The sequence below is a fragment of the Phycodurus eques genome, chromosome 2 (assembly GCF_024500275.1).
Source record: "Phycodurus eques isolate BA_2022a chromosome 2, UOR_Pequ_1.1, whole genome shotgun sequence".
NCBI classification, from domain to species: Eukaryota; Metazoa; Chordata; class Actinopteri; order Syngnathiformes; family Syngnathidae; genus Phycodurus; species Phycodurus eques.
Window position 1 is genome coordinate 39254658 of NC_084526.1, and position 17753 is coordinate 39272410.

Genomic DNA, 17753 nt, shown 5'->3' on the forward strand with positions numbered 1-17753 from the left:
ATGCATACGTACAGTGCATTTTTACGACAGTAAAATTTTTCAATGCAGTTGTATTTAACTTGAAGTGCTATGTATTTGAGCTTCAATAATTGTTTGGGCTCTTTCTTTCCGTCCAATTTATATTAAACTTTGAATACATTTGAATTGAGTTCTCAGGTTGTTGTGAGCAATGTTCCAACTCCCAGCATTCACACAAAAGTGTTATTCTGGATTAGAACGTTATAACGCGTTTGACGTCATGCAACGCCCACGTGATTAGGGCAGTTAAATGACGTTGCTTGTTTGTTTGTTTTTTCGAACAAATATTGCTGCAGCGTCAACACACTGGTGACACTGCATGAGATTAAAAGGCGAAATACGTAGTTATCAACCGTCTGCGCGTTTTATTTGTCGCGTTTGCGACTCGCTTCGCAGACGGGAGCCACTCATATCTCACGTGTTCTAATTCGGCCTCCGTAGTTTCAGATTGTTGCAGTCGTTGCTAGGCTACCGTGACCAGTTCTTGTAAACACGCCCGATTTTACGACGCCACGGTAAACCATTAAATCAAATAAATAATACCACCATAGATTATTTGATTAATTTAAAAAAATAATATATATATTTACACATTTGTTGACTTATACTGAACTGTTTCGGGGATTTGACCGTCAGGTCCCAAGAAGTTTGAAGCCCACCAGAGATGCCCGCTACTGACCTTTTGGCCAAGGAGGAGAAGTACAAGTAAGAGCACTGCAACATTATTTGACTCGGCAGTTTTCAGTATATTTTGTGACCGAACGTTGACCCAAAGTAGATTTTTGATTCATAAATGTGTTAAATAGACAGTAACCCCATGATAAATGTAAATGTTAGGTTTTTAGAGAGCTCTTTTTGAATTCAAAGATAACTGCTAGTGAAGGTTTTGCACCTTTTACTATTAACCATGTATTTATTTATTGGTTTTTTTGTTTTGTTTTTTCAGGCTGCTAAATGCAAAGCTGGAGGCCAAAGCGGCCAATCTGGCAATGCAAGCAGATCAACTGAAGGGGAGTTTTGACACAAATGCCACCAAAACGGAGGCTCGTCGCTGCGCTTTTACTTAACCTCAATGTGGCTCTCGTATCATTATGAGTATTATGATTTTCAGAAAGAACGAGATGATTTTCTGTCCAAGCCTTCAACCGCGCTCCCGCTGCAGGACTTCGAGGATGAAAAAGCAGCAAGGTGTTTCCTCCCATATTCCAAAAACATGCATGGTAGTGTTAAAATGCAAAATGAAATAGTCTTTAGGTGTGAATGTTTGTCTACATGTGCCCTGGCACTGGCTGGCGACCGTCCAGGGTCGACGCCGCCTCTCGCCCAAAGTCAGCAACAGAAAATGGATTTATTGCAATAATCAATGTTTTTTTTCTTCTACTTTCCATTCTCTTCCAGTAACACCAAGGATCGAGAAACACCTGTGCCGAAGCCTCGCAAGGTATCACGATAAAAAATGCTCGAAATGAATGTATGATAATCATTTTACAACTTGCTCCTAGGTGGAACCCAAAAAGTCACAAACGTCGGAAGCACTAGCGCCCCATTCTAACCCAGCGTGAGTTACGATCGGACAGAATGACGACATACGCCGTAACGATGCGTTCACGGGCCACGTTCTCTCCGTGAAAGTTAGTTTTCTTGTGTCGACTTTCAGAGTTTGCGGAGACGCTTTGGGAGCGGCGGGAGATTCCGCCGAATCCTTCGTGGCGACGACGATAAAAAACATAGAGGGCAGGATGAACCATTTGGTCCCTCACGACAACGTGTTCAGCGATGGCGACAACGAAGGGACGGGTATGTGGTTTCATTCATGCGTTTTCCCGAGCGCTTATCCTCGAGGGTCCCAGGCGGGGTACACCTTGGACTGCTCATCAGCCCCTCACAGGACACATCAACAACCATTCACACTCAGTGCACCTGGTGGTACATCTTTACTGTCCCCTCAAAATAACAACGCACAGCCATGAGTGGCTTAAACCGCCAGCAACAAAAGTGAGTACACCCCTAAGTGAAAATGTCTAACTTGAGCCCAAGGTGTCCCCCTTTTGTGTGGCCACTATTATTTCCATCCGTTTTCTGTACCGCTTATCCTCACTCGAGTCGCGGGCATGCTGGACCCTATCCCAGGCAACTGCGGGCGAGAGGCGGGGCATACCCTGAACTTGATCGCCAGCCAATCGCAGACTATTAGTTCCCGTATCTGCATATTCACAAATTCACATATAGGCATGCCTTGAAATAAGAGTTTCATTTGTTCCATGACCACGTGTAATTCAAAACACGCATCTCAAATCATTGTTCCTGTTCGGACAAGAATGGAAAGGACAATCTGTTCCGGCCTCCCCTCCAAAAACAGTTTGGTCGTGTTTCCTCTCGATGTGGACGAATGCTATTTTTCGTTCTAAAAATGAAAAATAGCATTCTAGAAGACTGAACTTTATAAAAACGTACAGTAACGGCATAAATAATATATAAATAATTCAACATTTTTTGCTTTAATTCAATGCACATTGTGGGGTACACATGGATACGGTCACAACTTCCAAGTAAGCCAAAATCATACCGGTCATTTTTCGTGAAGGATATAAAATATATGCCAAAGTATTATTTTATCTGTCTACAAGTGACGCTGCACCGTTTTGTTCAAATATCCGTCGCTTCAAGTGCTGTAACACCGCCACATAGACGCTATTAGTGAGCCTGTCTATGGCGTTTTGCATTGCTTGTTAACATTAAGTTAAGCAAGCTTTAAAAAGCGCCAATTATTTTTCCTTATAGATTGGTCTTTTTTTTCTTTTTAAGTCTAATTCATGTCTATAAGCGGCCCGAAAAGTCCACAAACAAGCCGAAAGGCTAGTTAAGTCAAACAACCCCTGAGGGTTAAAATTATTCAATGGATTTCACTGGTTTATTTGGTTTCAGGGGTTTCTTGTGCACAAGTCCATGCCCTGATGGCCAATATCAAGATGATGCAAGAGGAAATGGATCAGCTTCTCAGTGAAAGAAAAAGGAAGGTACAATCCAGTCCAACAAAACGTATGGGCCCCCTTTCAGCGGTAGAAAGCCACAGAAATCCTCATTGTCATTGTGGCCGGGGGGTCAGGATGATGAAAACATCAAGCTGAACACCAAAGTCAAGCAGCTGGAGGAGGATCGGATCAAGCTCCAGAGGACCGTCAACGTCCAGCAGACCAAGACGGACAAGCTCAAAGCTTCCGAAAACGAGGCCGCCGTCAAATGCGACAGCCTTCAGCTGCAAGTGTCCGCTTTGCAAAAGGTACGAGACGTCGATAGCGTCCATCTAGACCAGGGGTGTCCACATTTTTTTCCACTGAGGGGAACATAAATGGAAGAGGGGGGGCAACTTCATCTTATGTTTGCGAACGTCGAGAAACGGATGGTAAGCCGCAAAAGAATCACTGCCTAAGTACAGTCACTTGTATTTAACCTGCGAGTGGAATACATTTGCATTTGAGCTTCGTGAACTGGTTTTTACATTCTATTTAGTTACAATTTTTAGTTACCTTTTATTTGAGTTGAATCTTCATTAAGCACAGTGCTAATGCTCAAACTGCGCTTCATGTTTTCAGGAATATTGTATTTTAATGTTGGTCACAATGGCGGTACTTGGGGAACTCAGTATTTTTGGTGGTGGTACTTGGTGTCAAAAGTTTGAGAACCACTGTGCTAAGCAGTTATTTGGAAAAAAAAAATCTCGTAACATTCAAAATGTATTTAAGGTTTGTTTCTTTTCATCAAAACGTGTGATATCTTAATTTTGCTATTTTTATTTATTTGATAAAAAAAATACCCAGTATCTTGTAACATTAGACTGTACATTTAAAAACAATAAATCAAAAGGAGGGTGATGTCTTGAAACATTTTGTTTTTCTTTTTAAGTGTCATATCTGTAACATTACACTTTAAAAAAATTTTTAAATTACATTTTTTATTTTTCCATTTGTCTAAAAATGTTGTCTTTCCAAATTTTCTCCTTTTCCCTCTGATGCGGGCCATGTTTTTAAATTCTTAACACAACACAGCGGGCGGCAAATAGCTCCGATGCAGAACTTTGGACGCCTCTGGTAGAACATCTCAGCCATTTGACAATGCAATGTGACCTGCAGGAAATGGAAAAGCTGAATAAATCCAGCAAGCAAGGAGCAGCCGCACACAACACTGTGGAGCTTCGTCTCACCAGAGCTCTGGATGAGGTGGAACGCTTAAAGTCGGAACTCAACAAAAGCAAACAGATGAACAGGGCAAGCGCACTCAAAGGACATATTTATTCAAACGCTTCGTCTTACTAAAAGTGAAACACACGAGTCCCAAGTTACGCTGGACAAGAATACTTAAGCTTCCTAGTTCCAACTTGCTCTTAGTAGTCATTTCTATCTTTTCCATCAATCAAGGACAAGACCAACGAGGAACAGCAGACTCGGGAAAATCTACTGGCGGAAAATAAACTGCTGAAAAAGCAGAAAGGGGAACTGGTCGTGGGTTTGAAGAAGCAGCTCAAGCTGATCGACGTTCTTAAAAGACAAAAGGTGCCCTTCTCTCCTCGAACTGGAAAACGGTCGCTGGGCGGTAATGTGGAATTGTGTTTTTTGTGCAGATGCATCTTGAAGCTGCCAAACTGCTATCTTTCACAGAGGAAGAGTTCATCAAGGCCCTCGACTGGGGCAAAACATAAAAGACTTCATATTAGTTCCATACTGACTTAGTAAAGTCGTGGGACATCGCAAATGTATGTACTGTATTTTACCTCCTTTCGCTAAACATTCATTTTGGGAAATAGTGAATGATACTGACAAAAAAAAAAAAAAAAAAAGGACTTCACATTAAAACCATTGCTGTGGACCCACCCTTCAAGTCTTATTTGTGTTTTTCCATGACTGACATAATTAATTCACCGATTATCTTGGATTTATTCCATCCAGTGGTGTCAATCTTGAGGACTAGCCGTTACAATTGGGGATGTTTGAAACCACTTTTTTCTGACAGCCCGATACCAGTACGAGTGTTTACTCAAGTACTCACTGATACTAGTACGTTTGAGATATCAAATTTCAATGACAGGTAATTGCGAACAAACATTTCTTTCTGAGGCACATGATGATTCGCCAATGTGTAAACTGCCACAGTGTAGCGCCAACTACTGGCAAGGGGGACTTTAATGTCACGATTCTTTTGTTGCCTTAAGTATCGGTGGCTGGTATCGTAAGGCCGGTATCAGCCCGTACTCGCCTGGTCCTGGTTATAATCCTTGCATATGCCTCGAGAAACTGTTTTTGAGATGGAGCTAACAATTCCACCGGGTCACTGGTGTTTCGTTGACCCAAGGCCCAAGACACCACCAGAGGATCAACAGACCACAACATCGACCATCACCATCAGAAAGCTATTAATTGACCAATATTTTACTGACGTCTGTGTAGCTGTTTCTAATATTTTGACCTTGTCATTAGCACCTCTCGTATTAGATGTCATCCATTATGCATGTGTGTCTATAACCATTCACTAGAGATTGGCCATGAAAGCGGGATCGGTTGTTATAGTAAGCTAAAGACAGCAACAAATAAAAGAAAATGAATCAATCATCTCCGCCATGGTTTTCAGCGTTATCTGCTTGACTTGTCTGGAAGTTTTTCCTGAAGTCTTCGTCAAAATGCTTCAGGTCGTCTTCACGAAGCAAACCCTGAAAGCAGACAATGGCGGTCATGGAGGCTACAACACTTGTTTCTCCAACATGAAATATACATGTAAAACAATAAAGTGTTTCCCCAAAAAAAAAAAAAAGCAGCCGGCTTGCCCGTTAGGCAATTTAGGGAAATGCTAAGGGCGCCACTAAATCAGGGAGAGAGTTATTAGAAATAACTTTTTCAATGGGGAAAAACTAGCGCCATGGCCTGCTCTATATGGGGTGCCACTAAATCAGGGAGAAAAAAATAATAATTCCCCTACAATATAATTTTACTAAACCTAGTTATTAAAATACAAATGTATGATGATCTTTCACGCGTTTGGCAGTGAGCGCCATATTGGACCGCTGCGTTACCTTTGGTAGGTGCCCGAGCAGTTTGGTTGCGTGCCGTTGGAGAAGCTGCAGTCTTTCCTCTTCGATGATCTGTCTGCACAGCGCCTCTCTCTCCTGCTCCATTGCTTCTTCTTTAGCCTTCATATCCTACAAGGAAGAGACAGCAAAGGCAACGAGTCAGAGAACAAATGTAGTTTTCTCCCCATGTTAAGGGTTCGTTAATATCTCACCGTTGATGCATACTTGGGCCCAACTAGTCGGCATGTGCCACGCACTAGTAGCCTCCTGGGCCCTACTAGTTTTGCCTCACTTGTACGTTCTTGTTCTACTAGGCTCGAAATAATTTATTTTCTTTTGGAGCAGTTTTGCTAAACAAAGACTTGATTTGAGGAGCAACTTCCTATTTTTTTTTTTTTTTTTTTTTTGCAGGTTAACCCCACAGGGTCCTGAAGCAAGAATTTTATTAAACAATAAAAACACAACAATATAACAGGTGAGTTGAATGTCAACCTTAAGATCCACATCAAGGATGAATAAATCCTTGCAATTGAATAAATGCTCAAATGTCTTTCCATAGCGATGCTTATGATTGACAAGTGAAGTTCAGCGGGTACCCTGTCGGCCTGGTGCTGCCGTCGTCTGTCCTCGATCAGCTTCTCCACCTCGCGTTTGTGCTCCATCATCTTCATGCGTCGCCTCTGGGCGTTCATCTGCTCGATGCGGTCGTCCTCCGCAAACTTGTCCATGGTCATTTTGCGGAACGCCTCGTCTTCATCTTTCTCCGCCTGCCGACGCATCTCCTTCATAGCCATCTGCTCCTGGCAGGTCCTCTGCATCATCAGCCTCTGTCTGATGTTCCTCTCCATGTCTTCCTGGAAGATGGGGGGAAAAAAAGTTTCTATTTCAAAGCGTTTGCTGCTCTAATGCAACAGTCCCTGTACTGGTATGTGAAGAATCACTGAATTCAAAGTTCAAAACTATGCATAATGTTACAGTGCCTTACAATAATATTCAATATACTTTTGAGGAATAAAATCTCTCTCGTTTTTGATGAATTGATGAACGCTTTGGCCTGCCGTAATACGCCGTTTTTATTGTTGCACCCTACGATGGTTCTTGGAGAGCAAAGTATTTTTTGTTTAGGTCACGAGAATGTGTCAAACTCGAGGCCTGCGAGCCAGATCCAGCCCTCCATGTTATTTTAGTGGCCTGCAAAAACACATTTTCCTTGACGTCTCTTTAAAACAAGTTATCCCTCATGAAATTGATACTCATCAAGTGCAGGGGTGATTATATCATTTGAGAGGGTGATTATTTTCGAGTAAGGCACAATAATTGTAACTGCCATCGTCTCTCTCGTCATACACCAAGTCTGTATACAGTCACAGCGCAGCTCAGCTTCTGGCTTGCGGGTGACGGAAATCATGGCTTTTTTTTTTTTTTTTTTTATATAAATGTAATCAAATCTGTTCACCCTTAGACCAAAATATTTTTGGGGGGCATTTTGTCCCCCCTACTCCTGTACCAAATGTGAACTAAACAATAACCTTAAAACCAAGCTACACTGAAAGAAAATAAATCCTTAATTTATGTACATCAGTTGCACATGATTAAATTGTGGTAAACTGATGTAATTTATTTCCGCAAAAATTTGATAATATACATCAGTTCTAATGAAGTCAATTCAAAGGACCTTTTTCAGTGTATGTGAGCAAGGAGCGCTAGCAATTTTGCATGGATATCTGCTATAACAAAACAATGTTTATATTTATGCTTGCATATATTTCCTTTTCCATTTTATTACCCTCAACTCAAGAGTTATTTCCCAAATTCCCCAATTTAACTTCCAGAAACTTTAGGGGAATTTTCCACCTCTTTTCAACCGTTACTTCTGATGTTGTCAAAGCTCATTAGGAGAAAAGATTCTTACAATATCTTTCCTTCTAAAGGCTTCTTCTTGTTCCTCGAGACAAAGATCCTGGCGAATTCTCTCCATCTCGTCCCGCTGTCGCCTCTCCTCGGCCATTTTCTCAGCAAGCTGGACGAGAGCAGGGACACTTTCTTGAAGGAGTGCTACACTGATGCGTGTTAAAAAACAAGAGTATCTTCAGTCATATCAACCGTATCTCTGAGGTGCTGTATTGCTTCTTCTCGCGCTCTGATCTTTGCTGTCCTGTCCTGCTGCGACTTCTTCTGCTGGTTTGCGAAGTCCCTGATGCGTCTGTTCTCCTCCTCCATCCTTTCTTTCTCCAAACGCTGCCACTCGGCCCGCTGCGTCTGGAAGTCCTCGATGTGCTTCTGGGTGGCACGCACCCTCTCCAGCTTCTTTTGTCGCTCCCTTCAACGCAGGACCGACACCCGTCAGTCTTGCTGATTCATTATTACGTTGTTCTGCATTGATTAACCCGGCCATCTATTTTGTAACTCCCAGCTGACTTGTGCTAGAAGCATTCTACACCCAGGACTGGTTGCAAGCGGTACGTCCTAACCACAAGGCTAACGAAGCAATAAAGGTACAGTGAACTCCCGGGATGGGGGCAGATTGTATAGATGCCAAATTACGGAAGACCCTAAATTGTACCCTCTCCAGCTTCCTCCTACATTCTAAAAACATCCATGTTAATTTTACTAAAGATTCAAGTGTCCATAGGTGGGAATGTGAGTGTTAATTCTTGTATGTTTGTGCACTGCGATTAACTGGTGACCAGTCCAGGGCGTACCCTGCTTCTAGCCCAAGTCAGTTGGGGGGCTCCACACTATACAGGAAATACTTAGGACACTTTAGGAATACTAAACTGGGTCAAACAGAAGTAGCTGTCAGAGGGGCCTGCTTTGGACACTCGTATTACAAAACCAAACGTTTTTGTTGTTGTTGTTTTTTAGGACATTGACACTTTTATACTAAGTCCATGTTAGAGAGTCACTCTATGGAGGTCTAAATAGCCAAAATATGGGACCTTTAAACTTGACCAAATATGGTTCAATGCTTACAAGGCAATCTATTTAAACTTGCCTAAGAGTGCAAAGTGTTACAAGTAAAAAAAAAATAATAATAATAATAATTAAAAAAAAAAAAACTTGACTCAAATCTCACATGTAAATGTTCAACCATGGACAATGACTTCTTCAACAGTTATCACTAAATATCATTACCGGTATACCTTTTTTCACCATCATGTTATTCTTATATTAAACTATACAAATTTCATTAGCTTTTTAATTTTTATTTTACTTGAAATATCACTCTATTTTGCTTAAATTATTGTATACATTATTTCAGCATACATTTTAACAAAAATGACTTTGCTTTAGTTTAGTTTAGCTGCTTTAGTTTTTTTTTTTTTTTTTTGGGGGGGGGGAGGCAAATGACAATGGTAAGACACAATCGAGGTTCTGCGACCTCGTCGTGAGGTGTCGATTTCCAATGACCTATTTTACTATTACCAAATATGGCTCCGTGCCCGATGAAGTGTAAACGCGATCATCAAGACTCACATCTGATCCTCTTTGTAAATCTTGCGCACGATCTCATCCACCATGAGCTTCTCCTTGAGGAAGTCGTCGTAGGCCCCTTGTCTCTTGTGCTCCCGTTCGATGAGCTGCAGGCTGAGCTCGTGCTGGTACTGGAGCTGTTCCTCTTGCTTCTGCTGCTCCAGCTTCTCCTCTTCCAGGGTCGCCTGGTCAAAGTCGCTCTTCATCTTGTTGTAGAGCTCTGCCTCTTCACGCTGACGCCAGAGAGGAGACAGGGACAGTACAGGCGATCACCTCGGCCGATTTGTTTTTCGGAGATACTATTCAAGAGGCAGCGTGTAGAAGGAAAAAGTGCACATGAGGGGTGTCACCATTGTCTCACACTTGATAGCGTCGTGCTCCGCCATCTGTGCCGCTTGCTCCTTGCTCACGTAGGCCAATTTCAACTTTGACTCCAATTCTCGAAGCTCAATGCTGAAAATATGTTTTAAGAAACAACTGAAAATGAATTAAAAGGAAACCAATGCAGAGAATAAAAATAAAATACACCAAGTATGAGCCTTTAAAAAGATAGATATTTTGAAATTACAAACGCAAAACAAACAGTAGCATGAACATTGTTGTGTTCGAATGTGCACATTGTCAACCCGAATTTAACGACATTTTAAACAACCAAGGATTTCCCAATGATGTTTAACTCTGCCATGATTACGTGCATTGCTCGATCAAAAACAGACGATGAAACGATGAAACTAGATTAGTTCAAGAAAGAAGATCCAGGAATTAAAAATTAATTCCACATTTGGATGACGAAGATCAGTCTCATTCAATGACGACATTCTTTCAACACTGCCATTGACGGCTGTTGGATTCAAATATCCATGTTAACATGGAGGAGTGGCAGTGAAGGAGTTATGGTAAGATGGGGATCTTGTCACTAAGTTTTTGCGAGCAGTGTAATTGTATGAAGAGTGTGCGCAGTACCTGTTCTCTCTAATATACTGCCTAATTTTGCCTTCTCTTTGCCTGTCATGGTTGATGCGGGCCAGCTCTTTAGCCAGCTTCTCCTCTTGGACAAGCTGCTTCTCCCTCAACATTTTCTCGGTGTGGGCCTGCAAGTTGGTTAGTGAGTGGTGGTGAGGGGTGATCACGTTCAAATGAGGCTACTTATTTGTAGTACCGGTATATATACATAGTATATACAAAACCCTATTCCAATGAAGTTGGGCCATTGTGTAAAATGTTCCAAACATATACAGTTCAATACTTTGCAAATCCTTTTCAACCTATCTTCAATTGAATACATTAGAAAGAAAAGATATTTGATGTTCAAACGGGTGAACGTAATTGCTTTTTTTGCAAATAGGCTCTCATTTTGAATTTGAGGCCTGCAACACGTTCTAAAAATGCCAGGACAGGGGCAACAAAAGAGAGAGAAAGTCGAGGAATGCTAATAAAAAAAAACAACACCAGCTGTTTGGAACATTCCATAGGTGAACAGGTTAAATGGAAACAGGTGAGTGTCCTGATTGGGTATAAAATGAACATTCCCAAAAGGCTCAGTTGTTCACAAGCAAGGATGAGGCGAGGGTCACCACTTTTTGAACAACTGCATGAGCGCTTCAACAGTTTTAAGAACTACGTTCCTCAACGTACATTTGCAAAGGAATTTAGCGATTCAGTCATCGACGGTTCATAATATCATCAAAAGAGTCTGAGAATCTGAAGTAATTCCTGCATGTGAACGGCAAAGGCGAAAACCAACGTTTAATGCCAGTGACCTTCCATCCTTCAGGCACTGCATTAAAGATCGGCATCATTGTGTGATGGATATTGCCACGTGAGCTCAGGAACACTTCAGAAAACCCATCCATCCATCCATCCATCCATCCATTCATCCATTCATCCATTTTCTGAGCCGCTTCTCCTCACTAGGGTCGCGGGCGTGCTGGAGCCTATCCCAGCTATCATCGGGCAGGAGGCGGGGTACACCCTGAACTGGTTGCCAGCCAATCGCAGGGCACATACAAACAAACAACCATTTGCACTCGCATTCACACCTACGGGCAATTTAGAGTCTCCAATTCATGCATGTTTTTTGGGATGTGGGAGGAAACCGGAGTGCCCGGAGAAAACCCACGCAGGCACAGGGAGAACATGCAAACTCCACACAGGCGGGGCCCGGGATTGAACCCCGGTCCTCAGAACTGTGAGGCTGACGCTCTAACCAGTCATACACTGTGCCACCACTTCAGAAAACCATTTTCAGTTAAAGCAGTTAGTCACTGGATTTATAAAAGCAAGTTAAAACTCCACCATATACCTAACCCTATATCATCAACACCCAACTGCAAGCTTCTCTGGCCCGTGCTTATCTGAGATTGACAGACACAAAGTGGAAAAGTGTACTGTGGTGTTACTAGTCCACATTTCAATTTCTTTGGAGGAAATCATGGAGGTTGTGTCCTCTGGGCCAGAGAGAAAAAGCACCATTCGGATTGTTATTGGCGCAAAGTGAAAAAGCCAGCATCTGTGATGGGTTGGGAGTGTGTTCGTGCCCATGGCACTAAACTTTAAACTTGCACATCTGTGAAGTCACCATTAATGCACATAGGTTTTGGATCAACATATGCTGCCATCCAAGCAACGTCTTTTTCAGGGACGTTCCTGCTTATTTCAGCAAGGCAATGCCAAGACACATTCTGCATGTGTTACAACAGTGTGGCTTCGTAGGAAAAGAGTCTGAGTACGAGACTGGCCCGCCACCAGTCCAGACCTGCCTCCTATTGAAAATGTATGGCACATTATGAAGAGCAAAATACGACAATGGAGATCCTAGACTGTTGAGCAACTGAACTATCAAACCAGAATGGGAAAGAATTCCACATACAAAGCTTCAACAGTTTGTGTCCTCAGTTCCCGAACACTTACTGAGTGTTGTTAAAAGGAAAGGCGACGTCCAAACTTTTTTGTGATGTGTTGCAGACATCCAACTCAAAATGACTGAACATTTGCCCAAAAAAACAAAGTTTATCAGTTTAAACATTAAATATCTTGTCTTTGTAGTGTATTCAATTGAATATAGGTGGAATGGATTTGCAAGTCATTGTACTCCGTTGTATTTACGTTTTACTTTACTTTAACAACTTCAATGGAATTGAGATAGATAGCAATATAGATTCGAGAGATACTGTAGATAGTGTCAACCCCCCCCCCCCCCCTCCCCCATGTACGTGGTTCAGCATTGCGAAAACACACCTGTACCATGGCGCTCTCTATCTCTCTCTCTTTCAGCTCTTCCTGCACCTGTCGTAAGAACCTCTTCCTGTCCACATTGTCCTCCTCCTTCATGGCGGCCACCATTTTCCGGTCGCGGTCCACTCGCAGGCCCTCGAGCTGCTTCTGCTCCTCGAGGGCACGCCGCTGTTCCACCAGCCGATACTGCTGACTGCGGGTCAGGTTACGACTCTTGACACGGCGGGAAAGACAATGCACACGATTATGGAAAGCCGTTTGAGAATTTCTTTCATATCCAGCTTGAGGTTCATGTACTAGTTTGCTCTTTTTCCTCACTAGTAAGCAAATTCAGCACACTGGTAGAAAGACGCAGGCGCACAAGCAGAACGATTGTGTCTTACCGTTTTTTTTCACTACTGTATATTTCTGCACACGAAAGCAAAACAAAAAAATTTTTATGTAGCGCATTTCATATACAACATAACTAAATGTGCTTTACGTGAGAAAAAGCATTTTAAAAAGAACAGCTTATAAACATTTAAAACAAAGAGAAAAATACAAATACAATGAAACACCATACATTGCAAGTAGATCATTGAAAACTGGAAATGCTCTTTTAAAAAAAAAGAGTTTTTAACCTGAATTTATAAACACTCTGTGCTCCACTATTTGACCTGAGTCTGTGGATCTCAGAGCCCTACTGGGTTTATATTCCATGAGAATTTCATTCATGAATTCAGGACCAAAGCCATTTAGTGAGTTATAGATAAGTAGCAGAACTTTAAAGTATATTCTAAAGCTGACTAGGAGTCACTGTAGAGACTTTAGAATAGGATTCTGAATGAGCTGCACCTGTTTATTGCTTTTTGGGGGTAATCCAGTCAGAAGACCATTACAATAGTCAAGTCTCCTTGAGATAAAAGCATGAATGAGTTTCTCCTGGTCTGCTTGGCACATGCAAGCCTTCACTCTGGATATGTTCTTCAGCTGGTACAATGCTGTTTTAGTGAATGATTTGATATGACTGTTGGAAGTCAGGTCGGAATCGATCAGTTTGGGTTTTTAAAGAGAGTGACTCCAGGTATTTACTAACAGCAATCCTCTTTTCTTTATTGACAAAAACAATTATCTCAGTCATGGCACTCAGTTACTAGTAGGACAACTATACGTTAACAGTGAGACAAAACTACTAATGGGTATTTTGATGGTTCTACTAGGGTCCAGGAGGCTAACAGCGCATGACACATGCCTATCAGTTGGGGCTATAGTAGTGCTACTAGTGCAACACAGTTAAATGGATACATGAAGGCCAAAAACAGCACTAGTAGTGTAGAGACCTTACTAGTAAGACAATTCAGCACACTAGGCTAGATCGACTGTGTCGTCTTAATATTTTTTTGCTCACTCGGAGGACAACCACACGCTACGAGTGAAGCAAAGCTGCACACTCGTTGACATCTGCGCGCTACTAGTAATACTAGTGAAGCACTAGAAGTTAATTAGCAGAACTTTAGAATGTCACTAGTAGCACACAGTTGTCAAATATTGCAGTTTTGCCTCACTTGTAACATGTACTAAAAGTGCCACTAGTAGTGGGAGAAAAAAAACCTTATTTTGGTAGTGGGGAAAAACACCGCACACACACACACACATCGTTTATGCATTGCCACGGAAGTTTTACCATCTTTTTCGCTTATTTCCGCCGTCTTCAATTCAACCTTCTTGGCACGTGACTTCGCTTCGAGAAATCTTTTTAAAAAACAACAATTAAAAAAATGGTTTAACGTCACACCAACTTCAAACGCGCTTCCTATTATGGAGCCTTTCTTTTTCACAGAGCTTGTACCGTGTCGAAGTAAAGCTTTCAGGTCGTTTGAAGCGTGTTGACGACGTTTCGCCAAACGTTTGATGATGTGTTTCCCTGGGAACCGCGTCCGGTGCTCATCCAATAGTAAAGGTCGTTTGGTGATTGCGTCATATCCGGGATGTCCGCACTGCCCGCAATTTATTTTATTTTTATTTATTTTTACTGTCGTCAGGTAGATGTGATTACACGTCGGCTCATCGGTCTAAATTACATTTAATTAAACAACGGCAAAAAAAATACACGTATTAAAACAAATGAATGTTCATTTTAGATTGGCACTTATGCTGGAGCCTATCAGCATGACTTAAATTGATCATTGTACTAGTGGCTCATTCAGTACCTGGACCAATAGAAAGCCGTTTGAGCAATTACACGATAAACTGAGTTTAAGGTCAGTGTACTTAATACTTGCTTTGTCCTCATTTGTAAGACAATTACTACTAGGCTCAACCAGACCGCATACATCACTCACTTATAGACTTCTGGCCCCCTACTCGTAGCACTGCGTCCGGGCAAGGGAAAACCTCTTCCTGATATATATATATATTTTTTTAATCTTCATAGAGGTTTTTGGACCTGTCCTTTGCCTGGTCCCTCACCTAGGATCTGTTTGCCATGGGTGACCCTGCCAACTTAGCTTCTAGGATCATTGGGACACACAAACCCCCTCCACCACTATAAGGTTGACAGCTCGAGGAGGGTTGTCACCACTAGCTAACGCGTAACACCAAAGAGTATATACATTGATTACCGAAAAAAATTATTTCAAGGTTTATTTATAATTAGGACAGAAAAAAACAAAAGTAGCACTGAAACTCTCTTTGCAAGTCTCCCTCCACTGACAAATTGAAAAAAACTTTTAAATTACAAAAGATAAATATTGAAGACGTAAGAACCAATTTAAAACAATGGCCATTTGAAAAAAAGCACTGTATTTGACTTTGGCAGTCGTAGTTCAGCTAGTGCAAAAAACATCCATATAATTGCAAAGATGCAAGCATTGGAGTCAACTGTTCAAGTACTGCAGGTTGCAGAAGTATTGCAAAAACGTTCAAGTGAGCAGGATTACAAAAGAAAACAAAAAATTGCGCATTTCACAAATTGTGACGTCATCTGATGGTGTCATGCAATGTTCTATTTTTTGTACATAAATTTTGCCCTTCTGTCCTTGAGGCAAATTTATCAATGACACTATGGTTAAAGTCAGGGATGTTTTTGACAAGATTCCTCTCAATAAAGAGCATGGCTAATGCATTGAGATGATCCTGTGACATTGTGTTCCTGAGGAAGGTCTTGATTCTCTCCAGTGTTGAGCAACACCTCTCAGATTCAGCTGTGGTCCTCGGCGTCGTGATGAGGCTCTTCAGCAGAGCCACCGTATCCGAGAAGATGTCCTGAAGATTGTTCTCCATGAAAAGCTGGTACAGAGTCACAACACCACTGCAGTTCCGGAACTCATCATTGCTGTAGACTAGAGCCAGTTCAGTTTTCAGCCTGCTCTTGTTCAGCAATGGGTAAGCCTCGATGGTGGTGTTCAGTGCTGCTTCAGGAAACTGGCTGTGGTACTCCTGAAATCTGGCTGCACATAGCAGTGTAGCACTAATCAGATGCTTTGTGAAGGCAAATCTTTCACTTATATGGCACATGATGGTGTCACAAACCTAAAAAATGAACACAAAAATATCTAAATAACTCAGTGTATGTATGAGTTCATTATAGCATATTAAAAACATAATACTATGCATATCAAATCATGTTTTTGCAATATATACGTGGTGTATTACTGTCAATATTATATTTCCCTCTTGCACTAATTGTATAAATACTGCTGTAATATAATTGGAAAATATTCATTACTTAACCAAGACCAACAAGCAAGTTTAAATATTGAGAGATTAAATTTAGCAGCACGGTGGACGACTGGTTAGAGCATCAGCCTCACAGTTCTGAGGACCCGGGTTCAATCGCCGGCCCCGACTGTGTGGAGTTTGCATGTTCTCCCCGTGCCTGCGTGGGTTTTCTCCGGGCACTCCGGTTTCCTCCCCCATCCCAAAAACATGCATTAATTGGAGACTCTAAATTGCCCGTAGGCATGACTGAGTGCGAATGGTTGTTTGTTTCTATGTGCCCTGCGATTGGCTGGCAACCAGTTCAGGGTGTACCCCGCCTCCCGCCCAATGACAGTTGGGATAGGGGTAGGATCAAACTCTCCCGAGTCCCTGATGGTTCCAAAACACTGGAGCAGGTCTTCTTTGTGCTCAAAAACAGTGTTCACAGCTTGGCTGTGGAAGTTCCACCTCACTGTGCTTGCTTTTGTGAGTCTGTGGGCTACCACGCTATCAAGCACACTGGTTCTCTGTGGAGATCTTGGGGGGAAAAATGCAGCAAATCCAGCCAGGTCTGAGAAGAAATTACTCACTGTGGGGACATGTGAAGTCACCTGCTGCACGATGAGGTTTAGTTGGTGAGCATCGAAACCTAGTATCATGACCAGGCAGTGCAAGTTCAAATGCACCACAGAACTTAACGCAATCTATTATTTTAGATAGGATGTGCCTGTTTTTGTCAACCTCCCTATTGTGGCTACGAATGGCTAACCTGTAGCCCTCATCAAGCTGGCAAGCAACGTTTACTTTCCCAAACATGGCTAGACGCAGTGAATTTGCCACGTGGATCCCAGAAAGCTCATGCTTTTTTTTTTTTTTGCCTTTTCAGCAAAGTGTTTTAAATCCCTCATACCTATTCTTGTCCATGCGGAATCACATGCTGACGTGGGGAAAAGCAGGCAGGGGAAACAAAACAGAGCATTCGTCTCGCTGCACGCCGCTAGCCAGGCCCTGTTGCTAAACCAGCTCTTAAAGAAAGACTTCGTGTATTCTCTCCCTCTGTCTTTTGACTTCTGCTTAATTTTAATGTTCGGCTGGTCGGGCCCGCTTTCTTTAACGTCGAGCTTCTGCTGGAACGTTCTTCTCTCAAAAGGTGCTGCTTTAAGAGACTTCACTGAATTGCTCAAGGTCTCTGCCGCCATTGTTTTGTTTCAAACTGCAGGTAGACCGGAAATGACGTTTTGACACGAACCGCGATTGGCATTTCTTTTCAAACCCGTTTTACGTTAAACGG

At 42.1% G+C, this 17753-nt stretch overlaps 3 protein-coding genes across 8 annotated transcripts; 1 reads left to right on the forward strand and 2 right to left on the reverse strand.

The window, feature by feature from the left end:
• Nucleotides 1–305: 305 nt before the first annotated feature.
• tex9 (testis expressed 9) lies at nt 306–4940 on the forward strand. Of its 3 annotated transcripts, XM_061670622.1 has the most exons (12): nt 306–533; nt 655–723; nt 965–1032; nt 1134–1206; nt 1417–1459; nt 1521–1576; nt 1676–1815; nt 2944–3035; nt 3125–3298; nt 4149–4283; nt 4434–4568; nt 4637–4940. In XM_061670622.1, the coding sequence occupies exons 2-12, from the start codon at nt 683–685 to the stop codon at nt 4712–4714; spliced, it is 1035 nt and encodes a 344-aa protein (XP_061526606.1). In that variant the 5' UTR covers nt 306–533; nt 655–682; the 3' UTR covers nt 4715–4940. The 3 variants fall into 3 exon arrangements, with proteins under 3 accessions (XP_061526606.1, XP_061526604.1, XP_061526605.1); XM_061670620.1 differs by having other exon boundaries at nt 965–1206; nt 4434–4940; XM_061670621.1 differs by having other exon boundaries at nt 965–1206; nt 4149–4235; nt 4434–4940.
• Nucleotides 2477–14708, reverse strand: mns1 (meiosis-specific nuclear structural 1). 3 transcript variants are annotated; one of them, XM_061670617.1, is made up of 11 exons: nt 14613–14708; nt 14448–14515; nt 12788–12997; nt 10514–10641; nt 9901–10003; nt 9554–9783; nt 8180–8396; nt 7989–8096; nt 6673–6930; nt 6080–6205; nt 2477–5719 (listed from the first exon to the last, which is right to left on the reverse strand). In XM_061670617.1, exons 2-11 carry the CDS (start codon nt 14448–14450, stop codon nt 5615–5617), a joined length of 1488 nt encoding a protein of 495 aa, XP_061526601.1. In that variant the 5' UTR covers nt 14451–14515; nt 14613–14708; the 3' UTR covers nt 2477–5614. The 3 variants fall into 3 exon arrangements, with proteins under 3 accessions (XP_061526601.1, XP_061526600.1, XP_061526602.1); XM_061670616.1 differs by having other exon boundaries at nt 14448–14708; XM_061670618.1 differs by lacking the exons at nt 14448–14515; nt 14613–14708 and adding an exon at nt 13103–13161.
• A 720-nt stretch (nt 14709–15428) lies between these two features.
• On the reverse strand, nt 15429–17691 carry LOC133416454 (uncharacterized). Of its 2 annotated transcripts, none has more exons than XR_009770251.1 (2): nt 17373–17691; nt 15429–16294 (listed from the first exon to the last, which is right to left on the reverse strand). XR_009770251.1 is itself a non-coding variant. In XM_061703360.1 (2 exons), exons 1-2 carry the CDS (start codon nt 17659–17661, stop codon nt 15743–15745), a joined length of 759 nt encoding a protein of 252 aa, XP_061559344.1. In that variant the 5' UTR covers nt 17662–17691; the 3' UTR covers nt 15429–15742. The 2 variants fall into 2 exon arrangements, 1 of the variants encoding a protein (XP_061559344.1); XM_061703360.1 differs by having other exon boundaries at nt 15429–16212.
• Nucleotides 17692–17753: the final 62 nt, after the last annotated feature.